Genomic DNA, 15,313 nt, shown 5'->3' with positions numbered 1-15,313 from the left:
ATTCAGTTTTACGATCCCCAAAAAACTAAATGCAGATTTTTCTGTGAAAATTATTATGTCCTAAAAGTATGATGCTAGTGAGGCATGACTGATTATAATGTCATCAAAATGTGCTCAGAATTGTGTTGCTGTGAAAATTATGTGGTGCAAATAAAACAAAGTAAATGATTGTCTAACAATTGGTCAGACACAGAAATTGCTGCCATGTTCAGGATTTATCATGAAAGATGGATGTACTTCGATGGATCACGTTTGACCTCAGATTAAAAAAAAAAAAAAAAAATTAAAAATATAAATGGAGTTCTTTGAATAGATGAGAAATGATCCAGCTACAGTAACCTTGGTAGCACAAATTGGCTTTGTACTAAACAATGGCTCATCTCTAAAAAAATACCTGCCTCGCGGGGTTTTTCCTTCCCTTTTTCTAACAAAATAATTTCTTCCAAAAATGTGGGTTTGATTACCTTTTGTCCCTAGGTGAAGGTGTACTAACAACTAATTCTAGGTGTAAGGATTAAAAAACAAAACTTTGTTCTTAACTAACATGTAGAATTGGAACTGCCTCTAGCCATCGGGCAATCTCGGTGGTTTAGTGGTAAGATATCTGCTCTAGCAATGCAAAGGTCGTGGGTTTGAATCCCACCCAAGTGCTTCATACACATTGGTGTAAGGGTTTATTAAGCTATTGATAGTTACAAGTGCATGTAATTTGTATAATGATCTGACAGAGTCTGTAACTTTTAAGATTAGCAGATTTACAAGCAAGCAGGCAGGCAGGCCTGTATGTTTCATTTTTAAAAGGGCAAAAGGCAGCAAGGCATTTTCTCCTTGGTGCACACATAAGGGCACCATTAGGAAATTGTAAATTTCTACTGGAGCATTTTAAGGGCACCAAGGCAGTGACCAGGGGGCATGGAGGCAATTGCCTTCGTTGCCTCTGTGAAGTATCAGGCCTGAGCAGGTTTGAAATGTTCCAATGTAGTTTGTTACAGAGATCTCAATTGCTAAATACAGAACTCACCAATCGCCACCATCACCTAATAGTTGTGCACCACATGCCCATTTATTGTATTACCTGACCTTAGTATTAAAAAACCAAAAACAATTTAACAGTTTTTTTAACTACACCTAGAAACATCCAGTGTGTTATAATATTGAAACCTATTTCTTCTTGATTCATCCTTCCCCTTTGAACTCATTGTTTAATGGGTTCTTAGTAATAAAATAGAAACAGGGCCTTGTGTTTAGTTTTGTTTCACGGGATTGAAAAAAGGGCACCCTTTTCTATCAGTAATTTTAATTTGAATATTCATGAAGGTCTCGCATGATAGTGACATAAAAATATGGGGATATGCAAATGCATACTTTTACACAGTTCTTTGACTTGCATGCATACAAATATTCATGACCCAGCAAGATTTTGTTCTAAAAAGGACTAATTTAAAAAATACATTTGAATATTGCAATATTCAAAATCTATTTGCATATTGCAGTATTCAATATACTTGCAGTAACACTGTCAGAGGACTTGTGATTGCAGAAATGTTTTCTTCAGAATCTTCACTAACTTGGATCAAAACCTACTTAATATTCCTTTGTATTATTTGAATAATTTGAATTTTGATTTGCTTGGTTTCTCCAGGAAGGAGGCAAGAGCAGTTTTAAGGACAAGCTTCATACGATAGAGAAAGTTTGTACGACGATTCAGAATACACTGGATGATGTAGCTTGCCTTGGGGAAAGAGTCAAAAAGTAAGTCCACATGGTTCAGTTTGACCTCAACCTCGTTCCCAGGCGTGTTTGATCTCGCTGTGCCACTTTTTTCAAGCATGTCTTGCTCGAATTGGTCCAATGAATTGTGCCTCAATCTGGCACATTGTTATTAGGCCTATGGCCTATCCACTCAATGCTCAGATGAAGAGCCCTAACACGCAAGAGGGGCATCTATTCAATGCCCAGATGAAGGGCCCTAACACGCAAGACGGGCATCTATTCAAAGAGCAACTGGTCCCCTCTCATTCTTCTTTGATCTTTAGATGTCTAAATCTATGAAATTTAGAGTCAAGGTGTAAAATAGAATCGCGTTGAAATATTTTCATTTTCACACTTTGTGTAGTAAGCGTCCTTCAAGGGCCATACAAGTGCTGGAAAGTTTCTAATGAGCCTGAACGCAAAGTAGTCACCCTTAGGAGCCAACCAGTGTGTTTCTCTGTCCATCCCTACCAGGGGTTAGTGACAGGAAGTATTGATTGACGGCGCGGTGCCCATGGTAGCAAGGCTGGTTTGACCCGTAACTTTCTCCTTGAATCAGTTCATGCTATAGATTTCTATATAAGAACTAGAGGGTGCACTGGTCTATATACGCGGCCCGGCATGCGCGCATGCGGAAATTTTCTAAGTTGACAAAACTGCATCACACAGCGTGTTTTTGTGCTGCCATTTTGTAAGTTGACAAAACAGCATTGCGTAACGTTCAATAACGGCGCGCGTGTCTTCTTGCGGTCCTGTCGCATTTGTGCAAGCAGCATCACTAGTGCCCCCTCTACTGTCGCATTTGTGCAAGCAGCATCACTAGTGCCCCCTCTAGTGTTTTTATTGATGCCAGTATTTTAATTTGTATACATTGTAGCAACAGATATGGCAGCCTAGGGCACAATGTAATAGAGTCATTTAAAAGCAAGTTGCTCACAATGGTAAGATCTTGCTTAGTTGAAGCAGCGTACCAGCCAAAGTACCATGTAATATGTTACATGTGTGACTGGTTACCTGCTGGTTCTCGCTGAGCAGCCAAACAAAACTAAGTGCTTTTTTTTGTGCAACATTCTGAAGTAGGGCCCTAAAGCTGTTAAAAAACAATGCATGGCAAATTTTTTTAATCAGAAGGTTTACAGGGTACCACTGGGGGGCATTTGGGCTGGTAAGCTTTAACCGCTTAGCATGACATGTGGTCTATACCTTTTGGCGGTATAAAACTTAATGATAGTATTTTAATTTCAGTAAATTTTGTTATTTTTTTTCCAGCACCTTCAACTTCACAGTTCCGTGGCTGTCATATTTAGCGTGCATAGCTTTGTTAATAATTGCTATAGTGTTGTATCTCATTCCACTAAGATACCTGTTGTTAGCGTGGGGTAAGTCAACACTTTCATAAATTTTCACATTTGTTGAGTGTCTGTTATATTCAGGCTTTTATCAGAGCTTAGGAGCTTCTGCATTTACTTGGATATTTCTGTTTACCCCTGTCTGTGTTTATCTTGCTGTGCTTGTCTTGTATCTTGCATTGTTGTACTCCCCTCAAAGAAGAGGTTGCAAATTCCATTTGTACTCTGTGTTTGTGCTGTCAATATTGCGCTTATAGGCCATAGGTGACATGGGTTGGGAAGTACGAAGTTAAGTCATCTAATAAAATCGTGTAAAGATAAATTGCAATGGGTAATAAGGAGAGGCGATGACGATTACTGTTGGATTTGAGTTGACGCAATTTGCCTGACTTATTTAAAAAAAAAAAAAAAAAAGGCTATAGAGGTAGCAGTCAACTCTGCTCTGGCTGCATGAATACTAGAATCTGCGGACTATACCCCGTAGACAATGGAGAACTCAGCTGGGTGTCCAAACAGGGGGCTTAGAAGATTGATGTCATGTTTGGGCTAGACTTACGCGACAACCAATGTTTTGGGGTAGCAATTTGGCATGCGACAGTTGACAACTTGTCTTGAAAGTGACTTGTTTCAATTGCAATTCACCTTCGCAATCAGAAGATAGATGGTTGAGTTTGGAAACGATAAAAATTGCTATGGCATTATCGCCAAGATGAATCTTACTCCTTTGTGATTTTGAGCTATGTTGTGCCATAACAACTCGGAAGAAGAGCAAACTTTTTTTTAATAATTTTTTTTATAAATTGTTTATGTCTCTTATACTTTTCCAGGTATCAATAAGTTTACGAAGAAGTTGAGAAAGCCTCATGCGATTCCAAACAATGAACTCATGGACTTCCTGTCTAGAATTCCATCGGACAATGAGATTGTAAGTAGATACTCATCAGTTGAATATAAACTTAAAACAATTAGGGTTGAGAGATGGTTGCTACTTGAGGACAAAAAACTTGTCAACTTTTTCCCCAGGACCGCAAAAAAAAATGGTGGACTGGTCCCCTGCTTTATCCACAAGGAAGGATAAAGACAGGGACTGGTCTTACAGATCCAATGATATCAGTGGGTAAACATGCAGTGAAGTAAGCTTTCATGGTCCCCTGCTTTATCCACAAGGAAAGATAAAGACAGGGACTGGTCTTACAGATCCAATGATATCAGTGGGTAAACATGCAGTGAAGTAAGCTTTCATGGTCCCCTGCTTTATCCACAAGGAAGGATAAAGACAGGGACTGGTCTTACAGATCCAATGATATCAGTGGGTAAACATGCAGTGAAGTAAGCTTTCATGGTCCCCTGCTTTATCCACAAGGAAAGATAAAGACAGGGACTGGTCTTACAGATCCAATGATATCAGTGGGTAAACATGCAGTGAAGTAAGCTTTCATGGTCCCCTGCTTTATCCACAAGGAAAGATAAAGACAGGACTGGTCTTACAGATCCAATGATATCAGTGGGTAAACATGCAGTGAAGTAAGCTTTCATGGTCCCCTGCTTTATCCACAAGGAAAGATAAAGACAGGGACTGGTCTTACAGATCCAATGATATCAGTGGGTAAACATGCAGTGACGTAAGCTTTCAATTTTGTCATTATGGTTGGTCTGCTCCAAAGATCTGTAGTTTGTCAGCTACATACAACAGCAGTTGACTGTACTTTGAATCGTTTGCTGCTACATACAACAGCAGTTGACTGTACTTTGAATCGTTTGCTGCTACATACAACAGCAGTTGACTGTACTTTCAATCGTTTGCTGCTGCATGTGCATAATGTTTGTACGTAATTAAAGTGTACTGTGTTTACACATGTGAATGGATGCGAGGTCAAAAGTCATCTGGCAAGATCTCGCCAGGTTCTTAAGGCTTGTATTTGGCAATATTCACAAGCCTTGACATATGACATCAGATATTCAGGCTTTGAGACTGGCCTCTCCAGAGCAAACATGTAGAGGGTGCCCACTGTAATCGCTCGTGTTTGCCCAATGTCACTACAGCAGGGTGCTCTAACATCCGTTTCAGACAGGTGCACCAGAGTTGCGCTGACTCAAATTGATTAGTGCAACTGTAGTTCGACCATAATAAACTTTGGTTTCAGACAGGCGAACTAAACATAACATTTACACTGGCTCCGCTCATGACCAAATATAGGCATCTGAAACCAAGGCGCTCCAGAGTCGTTCGGAACACCTGCAACAGTCAATCTGTCGACTTCTAGTGCGTCCAGTCGCTCCTAACTGTTTCAGACGTCAAACTTTTCATGTACTGAACTCAGAATTTGGTTCGGCGTGACAGTCGACTCTGGAGCGCCTGTGGGAAACCAGTGTTAGATACTCAATCTTGAACCTAAAACTACCCAGTCGTTAGTAAAGCCAGAACTTGAGTAGCAATGAAGACTCTCCCTTTGATGTCCCTGATGAGTAACATCGGTTTTCTTGAATGATGGATTGTTTGTTCATTTGGAAGGCTGCCTGTTGTATTATTTTTGGAGAGTAAACTCATCTTTACTTTGTTTTCATTTAACAGAAACAGTACCAAGAGCTGAGGCCAGAGAACCTGAGATCGGAATCTCCCAAGAAGCGAAGATGACGACCAGGGTTACTATGGTTACAGCAGCATCTCGGACACAAATTCACTGAGAAGAAGATACCATGGGAATCGGTAACAAACAAGATATTTCTTCTGACGTTGTGGAAACATCTTTCTGCGTCTTAGCAGTGACATGAATGTTGCCTCTTGGATCTCTCTACATGGTTGCTTACAGTGTTCTTTAAGCTAATTTTTTCTCTGATTTTGGGATTCTTTTTTTCACTTGGACAACCAACCACACGTGTGTGTGGGGTTTTTTCTATGAAAATTAAATGGCAGCCAACTCAAATTGCTGTGATGGTTATCAATATTTTTTGTTGATGAATATCCATTATTAATGACATCTTAACTATATCTAGTTTGAGGCATTGCATGGTGAGGTATCTTAACTTACAGTTTTTTTTATATAATTATTGGTAACGGTCAAGTGTTTGGCTTTTTCCGGTATATGAATTCTCCTCAAAGAAATATTATATGGCAAATGTTTATCTGTTGGGCTAAAGTTTAAGAGGACTTTTCAAAAATATTTGGATATCATGAAATATATGTCTATTATGTGCCTGTATGAATAATGGGGGAATCACCCCTGCAGCTTTTTCTCATTGCTGTGATAATAATAAAGTCAAGCAATTTCAGTCAGCAATTTTTGCATTTCTTAGCACATTTGACATGCGACCAGTTTGACCTGAGAGTTTGAAAGAAAATTAAAACTTACAATCATAGATGTTTTAGTTGACATCGAGTTCGAAAGAAAAAACCCCAAATACAACTACAACTTCATCTTTAATATCTCTGCCGTTGATTTCACCAAACTATTCCTAACTTAGGATTGATCTTAGGACTTAGGACGGGTTCAGTTCCGTATCCAAATACGTAGGACCCATTGAAACCATCCTAAGTTAGGACGGGTTACTCGTCCTAACTCGAGTTAGGATTAATCCTAGGGTTTCGTGAAATCGACTGCTGGACTATTGCCTGGCGATAGTAATTGCCATATTTTGACTATACCTCTAGTTAGGTCAAAAGGCAATTTCTGAACGTCGTCTACTGTTTGGTCTTTTGATCAGTACTTGTGTGCCTAGAGAGTGTTACTGTGCCACTGCCATCCATGTCTCATTCCGTCACAAGTTCTCTTTGTATATCAATGATGAGGCGACCACAATGCTAAAACAATTCAGTTCTTTTCCTGCTACTGGAAGTGCAAGCCTGATTGCATCGAGCTGCTTAAGCATAAAAAGTAGCTTAGCACAAGTTCAAGCTGCAAGTAAGGATGATTAGCCTTACAAGTTATCATTATGCTGTGGATCCTGGTGGTTCAGACCGGAGTGTTGCATGTGGATTGGGTTGTCAGTACCGATTACATTGGTTTTCCCTCCATAGGGGTTTTCCTGCCCCATCTCAAACTGAATATTTCTTCTAGTTTCCTGTTCACCATCCTGCTGTTGGCAGTTGCGCTGTTGGATGTGTCATGAAGAATTTGCAGAAAATGTAATGCATCAAAGGAGTGATAGTTTACGAAAATGTGGAAAATATACTGATGAATTAAATTAAGACAACTTGTGGAAAGGCATTGGCTGATGGCTTTACGGGATAGCTCCGTGGAAGAATTTCCAAGTTTGGTCAGAAAAACTTGGAAAGTATAAATCCTTATCACCGAGTTGGTGAGTTTACGTTGAGTTTATACTTGGGTCATTGACCTTATCTGATAAGCAGTTAATTTGCCTTGGGCAATCAGCATCCCTACTGGTTTGTGTATGATCCAATTAATTCCATATTTTGAAAAAGAATTACATGGAGATAACAGGTGTGAGTTGCTGGATGAAAAGGATGGTGTTATTTTGACCTCTTTCTTAAGTTGAGCTTTCCCGTAATGGATGTATGAAAAGAGTAAATTTGAACTTGTTTGTGTATTGCCACAGAAACAGATTGTATATTTCTTTTTAAAAAAACCCACTTTTTTATAAACATTGAAAGCCTTTTTGAGACCATAACAACAAACTTGTATATATCTTTTTCTCTAAATGTTGCTATTTGTATATGTGTTATTTTGTAAATACTCACACCCAAAACAAAAATATCATATACTCCTCTATTCGTATAAATGTTTCCAATTTTGACTTTTTGCATTATGTATTCAATAGAATGTATGGTGGTATGACTTTTTTTGTAAACTTTCCATCAAAATACATTATATGAAATATTCTACCATTTTATTGACTTTTGTTACATTCATAGACATGACCTTAACCAGCGGAAGAAAAAAAACAGGACTGTTAAAACTTGTTTTAATTATTTTGAATTTTTTGTTTAATGATTTGTTTCAAACAGGGTATAAACAAGAAGAATGATAGTGTGACAACAGACTGGACATACCAACATTAATGTGTGTTGTTTCGTGTAGAAAGAATACTAATTTGTTCAAGTAACAGTAGATGATATATATATACACTATGTTTATTACGCTTTTATATTTAATCTTTTATTTTGTTAGTATTTTCATCGGCTGTACTTAGGTTCAAACTTTGTAAGGAGAAATTGTTGGTCTTTTCTAAACCAGGGCATCAGTGGTTTTGGCCATTGTTACAGGGCCTCATTCAGTATTAACATGTTTGACTGCTGACAAATGCTCATGTTACAGGTAATATAATAATATTAATGACGCGCAGTTCTTATTCAGTGCTTGATCACAGCCTCAGCTCAAGCCTAGCTGTGAGCTGTGGCCTAGCCCTAAACTGATAAGACCTTACCTGAATCCTGGGCATGAGTTGGGCCCAACCCTGTGCTGTGGCCGAGTCCTCTAATTGGTAGCCCTAACTGGTTCCTAAGCCTGAGCTAAAGCCGCCTTGAGATGTGGCCTAGCCCTGAACTGAAAACCCATGAGCTGTATGTAACCTATCCCAGAGCTGTATCCATGGTTTAAAAACACTTATTTGTTTTACTTTACAAGGTCATGAACTTGAAATACAACCGACTATTTAAATTTTGACGTATGCATGAGTATGAATCAGGAAGGAGACTGAAATCCGCTAGTATGTTACAATTTTATTTTTTTACTTTCTCAAACATTTTGTTTTGCATTTTGTCAGGTCATGCTATCCATCTACCTGATGCTTCTACATGTAGGTTGAAATGAACATTCTTGCTCCTTTTACTAAAATTCTACTCCTATAAAGTTGTAGCCCGCCTTTTTGGGCTGTTATGGCTCTCTTTTAACATCAGTGGTGAAAATACGGTAAGACTGATGTTAAAAGAGAACCATAACAGCCTAACGAACAAGGTGTGCTGAACAAGGTGTGCTGAAAAAGTGTATACTAATGTGCATTCCTAAAGATGTATGTAACTCCAAAGCTGGCAGAGGTTTAATGTTTTTAAATTTATGTTTTCATTTTTTGTTCTCATTTTATTTAATTTTAATGATTTGATCAATCAATTACTTTGGTTATGAGTGTTGCTATACTAAATGTCATTCCCAAGTTTCTGTGGACTTCTTAGTCAATGGGCAAGACATTGGCATGACCAACTTGGGAACACAACTCTAAAGGGAAGGTACACTCTTGGTAATTGTCAAAGACCAGTCTTCTCACTTGGTGTATCTCAACATATGCATTTAACAAAAACCTGTGAAATTTGAGCTCAATTGCTCATCGGAGTTGGGAGAAAAGGATGAAAGAAAAAAAACACCCTTGTTTCAAAATCTGTTACTTCAGAAGGAGCCGTTTCTCACAATGTTTTATACTATCAACAGCTCTCAAATGCTCCTTACCAAGTCAGTTTTTAAGTTAATATTTGTTTTGAGTAATTACCAAACGCGTACCTTCCCTTTAAATAATATTGGGGGCAAGATAGATATCCTTGATGAAAAGTATGAATGACTCTGCACTTATCCCGAGTTTTTTTTGACACAAGAGCGAACGAAAAGAAAAGTATGTACATGTAGCTCACATTTGGACAACAACCGCTAGGTGCTTTTATAAAAAAAAATATATCATGTCTTCAGTGCAACAAGGTCATGACATCTCTTCAGGTTGAGTTGGGTAAATCACTTTTTAAAAGTTTGGGGACATTTTAAACAATCACTGGTTATTTAGGACAAGTCCACTTGTACATCCGAATTAAAACAAATTTGATAACTAAAGCATTACATGTGATATCTACACTACCTTTTAAAACAAATTTTTTGTTTGCCTTATTAATAAAATAGTCGAAGCAACCTTGTACTTGGATATTCAAAAGGTTGTGTCATTGAGTTATGACCTTGTTGCTTATTCTGCATCTCATGCAATCAATAAGGAATAACGTCATAGTTCTCAGTGCAATAAGGTCTTAGGCTTTGTCTGAGATACATCCTTGTTGCATGGAACATGTTATCGATTTATGACATCATTTATGGTAAATGATCTGTTTCTTTTGAATTACTTTTTGGGCAAAATTGAATTTTTACAACTTACTCAGACAATATTAAATCACCTTTTGTTAATTCTAACCCAATTTCACTGAAAATCTGACATACGTAACGCCTGTCGCTGATGCAATGATATTACAAAGAAATAGTACCTTTTTAAACTCCAGCTATTTCTGAGCACAATTGGTGTGTGGCTAATAATTCTGTGTCCATTGTCTGATTCCAAATACTTGTTTATGTGAAATACAATTCATATTTGGTTTGTTGTTTCCCAACGTCTGTGTTTCCGCAAGAAGCATTGAGGTGGTATTCCTACATACACGAACTTCTGATATTGATTTGGTGGAAGTATTTTTATGAAAAAAATGCATCATTAAACACAAATTTATTAGTTTTTTTTACGAATCTCACTTTTGGTAGGGGAATAAAGGAAAATGAATTCTGAATTTTATTGATTTGATTGTTATCCATCACGTTAATCAGTAATTTTATGATAATATATTTGTCAACAAATACAATTATATCTCACTGATTCAGTTTATTACCAAATGTTATATGTAAATTTACTTGATTTATTCCTTAAGTGTGTATCAAATTTGTTTTACGGTCCAAAAAATTTAAGTTAACAAAAAGGGCTTTTGTCTTTTTTTGTATGGTTACAAAAAAAGACTTCTTTTGTAAAGGTCTCTGGTAATTCTTTTGATTTTAATGGTGCATGGTTATGATTCAACTCGAACCAACAAATATTTTTGTTTCAGAAATCCCAGATTTTATCCTTCGCAATTTATTATTATATTTTTTGTTTTGGTTCAATACATAAGAACACAGTTGGCAAAGAAATGTTTTACAACAAAATGATTATTATTTACTGCATTAATGACTGTCGGGTCATCTTGCTGTCTTTAAAAATCCATCAACTTGATATCATTGGACATATCGGTGTGTACTCATGAAGTGACACTTTTCACTGCGTTTTTTATGCAGTGTATGCATGTACAAAAGGTCTTCATACTGCCTGTGGAATACTCAATAAAAGTTCTTGAGTTTGTATAACAAAGTTCTGTGTTGGTTTTACGTGTTGTCAAAGTGGCCTATTCCTGTCTCAACGGTTACACTGAAACAAGGTACCCTCAAATATACGCTCACAAAGGGTGCATTCAACAAGCCATTTGCGCTGTGGCGTAACCAGAGGGGGGCCTGTTAGATTTTCATATCATCTGGTTCACAAAATACCCAGAAAGTTTGAGTTCCTCAGCCCATAGAGGAGACAGTTGCTGTCATATGAAGCAGGCAAGCTTGAGTGTAGTAATGTAAGAGATGTTGAACACCCATACACAGTTCTGAATTAATATGAATGGTACGAGGATTTGCTCATCTGGAGGATGCTTCACATTCTTCCATAGCAACTTTCTCTATAGTCTGAGGAATTCAAATAAGGCGGTAACTTGGGACTAGGCAAGTCATTGTACACACAACTTTATTCAAAATCTAACTTGCAAATGGGTAAGATGTTCAGCAATATAAAAATAAAAAAGGAGAAATGACCCAAACTAAAGCAAGAACATATTACACAGCTTTAGACTTTCCAACTTTTCTTTATTATCCAGCTTTTTTGAAATATCAAATCTTTCATTTCTTTAGTAACAGATGGAACTAGATGAAACAGTAAATGTCTATAACTTCTGTGTGAGTTCCAATACCCTAAGAATTCATGGTCCTATTGAAAAGTGATGACAATGTCTTGGGATTCCGATGTTGACGTCCCGATGACGACGTTGCGATGTTGCATCATATGCCTTCACGCCAAAATTACCCTCTCTCTTGTTCCACACAATTCAGTTCCAAATCAAGATAAGCTGGGAAGTCTGCAAATGTTTTTTCATCCTGAATAATATGATCTATTTAGCTGCTGCTGCTTGAGCCTGGGCTCCGGCTTGGGCCTTCCTCTGGGCAGCCAAGATGGAAATCATCTCCTCCCTCTTTCTCCTTCCACGACGAAGTGTTCCCAGCTGTTGAGAAAAAGAAAAGGAAATATTGTTATTGAATCAATGTAGCTTTTCATTTTCAAAGTTCTAACAATCTTGCAGGCCCGATACTTCACAAAGGCAACAAAATGCCCCCTGGCCATTGCTTTTGTGCCTTTAAAATGCTGCAGTAGAAATTAAAAACTTCCTAATAGGGTGCCCTTTACCAAGGAGAAAATGCCTTGGCCTTTCAAAAACAAAGCATACAATGCGTCTTTATACGTGCAATACACAACACAAAGGACCTACAGCTTTTCATCCCATCCGAAGAATGAAGTAATAATGGTTAAAGGAACACGTTGCCTTGGATCGATCGAGTTGATCTTTGAAAAGCATTTGATCCACACAAACATGCCTAAACTTTGCACTTAGCGAAGAAACACGGTCGGCCATTTTGTGGAGTCAAAATTTTGACTCCATGAAATGGGCCGACCGTGTTAGTTCGCGGCCTAGAAGGATAACAGTGCAATTTCGAGTGATAACGCTTTTCAAAGACCAACTCGTACGATCCATGGCAACGTGTTCCTTTAAGTTTCTTGCTTTTGGACACAAGGAGTCAAGATCGGGGCACAAACCCACACTCTGTTGATCAGAAAGACCAGAGGTTGAGTCCTGTGCTCTTAAAGAAACACATTGCCTTGGATCGGGCAAGTTGGTCTTTGAAAAGCGTTTGTAACCGTTTGTTATAAAATGCATATGGTTGGAAAGATGTTGTAACCGCTCGGCCACAACATGCAACGCTACAGTTTCAGAAAACAGTCACTAACAGCCACCTTTTTTGTCTGAAATGCTGCTATCAAAGATGACAGTTAGTAAACTAGAAACACACTGTCACAGATGCTGGGCAAATAGAAGATCAGTTAAACTGTAACCTAAACATTTTAAAGGACTCAAAAGACAATTGCCAGCACTGTCCGAGTGAGATGTTGTTATTTAAATTCCCACTTACCCTCTTCTTGCAGAATTTCAGGGCTCTCTTGTCCTTGCTGATTTTGAGCAACTCCATGCAGCGTTTCTCATATGGAGCAAAGCCAACTACCTCACGGACCAAGTCGCGCACGAATTTGACATGCTTGCGGGGCTGTTATAGAAAACGAAAGTACAACATTAAATAGAATCAAAACAACAAAGCAGGTCAAGACAATGGCTCAATTTCATAAAGCCTTTAAACATAAAAACTTGCCAAGCACAGACACATATTGAGGATTCTTAAAGATGGTGAAATTCAACTGGTATTTTTTAAAGCAATAACACAATACTTAAATTGGGTAGAATACAGGTAAACAAAAATACTTCCGAACGAATCAACACACAAGACCCCAGAAAAATTTACTCTACACAAGTACAACAACCTATGAAGTATAACAGTGCTTGAATTTATAGAACACAGGCCCAAAGCCATGCCAGTGAACTTTGGGCCAGTAAACTCAGGACCAGAAAAGTTCAACACTATTTCAATTGAATAATATTACCTCCGCTGTTCAACATTGAGTCTAGTAAATATCTTTCAATTCTGTCAAGAGTATCAATATACAGTATAAGGCTTAAGATAAATATTCCCTCAGTGGTTGGTTAAAAAGGAAACATGTTATCTTTGTAAAAAATTCTTTCTCATTAGGATTCTGGTCCAGTATAATGCAAGCTACTACTACAAGCCCTGCGGTTTTGTGGAATTTTCCCCTGAATTCAAGCCCTGGCTGTATAACCTTGGGAGTGGGTTACTGTTAGTATTAGGTTCACAACTTACTCCCTTTTTCTTGGGTTTGACGATATTTTTTGTCGTTTTGTGGCCCTTGTTGAGGCCAACACACATATCGTGCTGGATTGCCATTTCTGTGAACAAATAAAAAACAGAGTCTTTAATATTGGTAAAAAGTCAATCTGTGATTTGGAAAGTTTTGGGCGACTTCTCAGGGCGTTGTTTTTGAAAAAATGCCTTATTTGACTAATCTGTGGATTGCGCAGTAGCAGCTTACTCTGCAAATTGTACAAAATGATTTGTAACTTGCACTGTGCAAATTGGTAAAATGCATTCATTGATTCAACATGTAGTACTTTGCATGATTTTATACTATCACTAGGCTATAGTTTACTCAAATGGGATATTCCTTTTGTTGGTAAAATTGAGTGAAAGTTGTTGGTAAAACTGGTGGCAGCATACAAACAATTTAAATTAAGTGGATATTTTATCACTTTTTGTCAGGAGTGACGAACGAGTGGAGCAGTGCAGGGCCCTGTTTCATAGCTCTGTTTACCGTACGTAAGGTAAGCAAAAAATTGGCGCGTGTGGAAGCGGAGAATTCCATGCTTTCCTTAAGCGTTTTTCACGGGTTGGCAGGGAATTTTGGGTTGTGCGCATGCATACTGCACGTAAAATACTAGGCATTCTGCACTTAACACAGCGAGCTAGCGCAAAAATGTGACACTTGCATGAAATGAAAGAAGAGAATGGTGATCGTAAACACAGAATTCGGCCAAAAGCACAAGACTAAATGAGTTATGAGGTTGCGTTTGAAAGAAACAATTGTTGGAGATGATCTTATGGTGTGTGGTACTAATTTATTCCAGATGAGATAATGACAATGAAAATGTTGGGGCAAGAATTGCAAAATTTTGACCATTCTCAAAAATCGTGTCACACCAACCAATTGCAAATTGGAACACAAATTTGGCTTCCGTTCCACGGATTTCCTGCAATGTGTAATGAATCAATTTAGAACACATATATCAAATCGTCGAGAAAAAATATTTTCCACGTATTTATGTAAACACTATTGGGGAAGACGAGACAAAATTAAACAAGCCACTTTCAATGGTGTACATGTACGTGTGTTATGGAATCGTGTTATGATGGTTCCGATGCAATGTGTAAGTTACGATCGTAATATTATCAAAATAAACAGGATTTATCATCTCAAAGAAAAATAGTATAAACTTAATATTGCCAGCACATAAAAGCATATTAATCGAAAGTTTATGCTGAGAATTAACAATATAATGGTAAGTTCGGATGATTGTAAAATTAACCGATTTTAAAAGACAGTCATGTTCTACTCACTGGAGAGTTTATGGACAATCCACGAAGAGGATGTTCAAAACTGCCAACATTGCATTGTGGGAATGAATCGTATGAACTTTCACCTTTGACCTA

At 37.8% G+C, this 15,313-nt stretch overlaps 2 protein-coding genes across 6 annotated transcripts in view; one reads left to right on the top strand and one right to left on the bottom strand.

Annotated features, from left to right (window-relative positions):
• The window catches only part of LOC117295330 (multiple C2 and transmembrane domain-containing protein 1-like), an 89,575-nt gene extending 82,994 nt beyond the window's left edge, over nucleotides 1-6,581 (top strand). For 4 of the 5 annotated variants that reach the window (XM_033777909.1, XM_033777908.1, XM_033777907.1 and 1 more), the window contains 4 exons: nucleotides 1,643-1,752; nucleotides 3,022-3,131; nucleotides 3,929-4,026; nucleotides 5,674-6,581. In XM_033777909.1, coding sequence (XP_033633800.1) covers nucleotides 1,643-1,752; nucleotides 3,022-3,131; nucleotides 3,929-4,026; nucleotides 5,674-5,736 — 381 coding nt within the window. In that variant the 3' untranslated portion in view covers nucleotides 5,737-6,581. Of the gene's footprint in view, nucleotides 1-1,642; nucleotides 1,757-3,021; nucleotides 3,132-3,928; nucleotides 4,027-5,673 lie in introns of those variants that run through there. The other variant, XM_033777910.1, reaches the window with a different exon arrangement.
• A 5,132-nt stretch (nucleotides 6,582-11,713) lies between these two features.
• LOC117295932 (60S ribosomal protein L36-like) lies at nucleotides 11,714-15,302 on the bottom strand. Its single transcript, XM_033778734.1, has 4 exons — nucleotides 15,221-15,302; nucleotides 13,910-13,995; nucleotides 13,112-13,243; nucleotides 11,714-12,147 (listed from the first exon to the last, which is right to left on the bottom strand). Exons 2-4 carry the CDS (start codon nucleotides 13,991-13,993, stop codon nucleotides 12,037-12,039), a joined length of 327 nt encoding a protein of 108 aa, XP_033634625.1. The 5' UTR covers nucleotides 13,994-13,995; nucleotides 15,221-15,302; the 3' UTR covers nucleotides 11,714-12,036.
• Nucleotides 15,303-15,313: the final 11 nt, after the last annotated feature.

The sequence above is a fragment of the Asterias rubens genome, chromosome 10, assembly GCF_902459465.1.
Source record: "Asterias rubens chromosome 10, eAstRub1.3, whole genome shotgun sequence".
Taxonomy (NCBI): Eukaryota; Metazoa; Echinodermata; class Asteroidea; order Forcipulatida; family Asteriidae; genus Asterias; species Asterias rubens.
Note: the sequence above shows the minus strand (reverse complement) of the source record. Positions and strands in the feature narration are given on the sequence as shown.

Excerpts from the sequence above, each read along its gene's own strand:
- LOC117295932 (XM_033778734.1), bottom strand. The coding sequence starts at position 13,993 with ATGGCAATCCAGCACGATATGTGTGTTGGCCTCAACAAGGGCCACAAA. Across the intron at positions 13,244-13,909 it reads TCAAACCCAAGAAAAAGGGA|CCCCGCAAGCATGTCAAATT; the intron begins GTAAGTTGTGAA and ends TTTCTATAACAG. Across the intron at positions 12,148-13,111 it reads TGAAATTCTGCAAGAAGAGG|CTGGGAACACTTCGTCGTGG; the intron begins GTAAGTGGGAAT and ends TTTTCTCAACAG.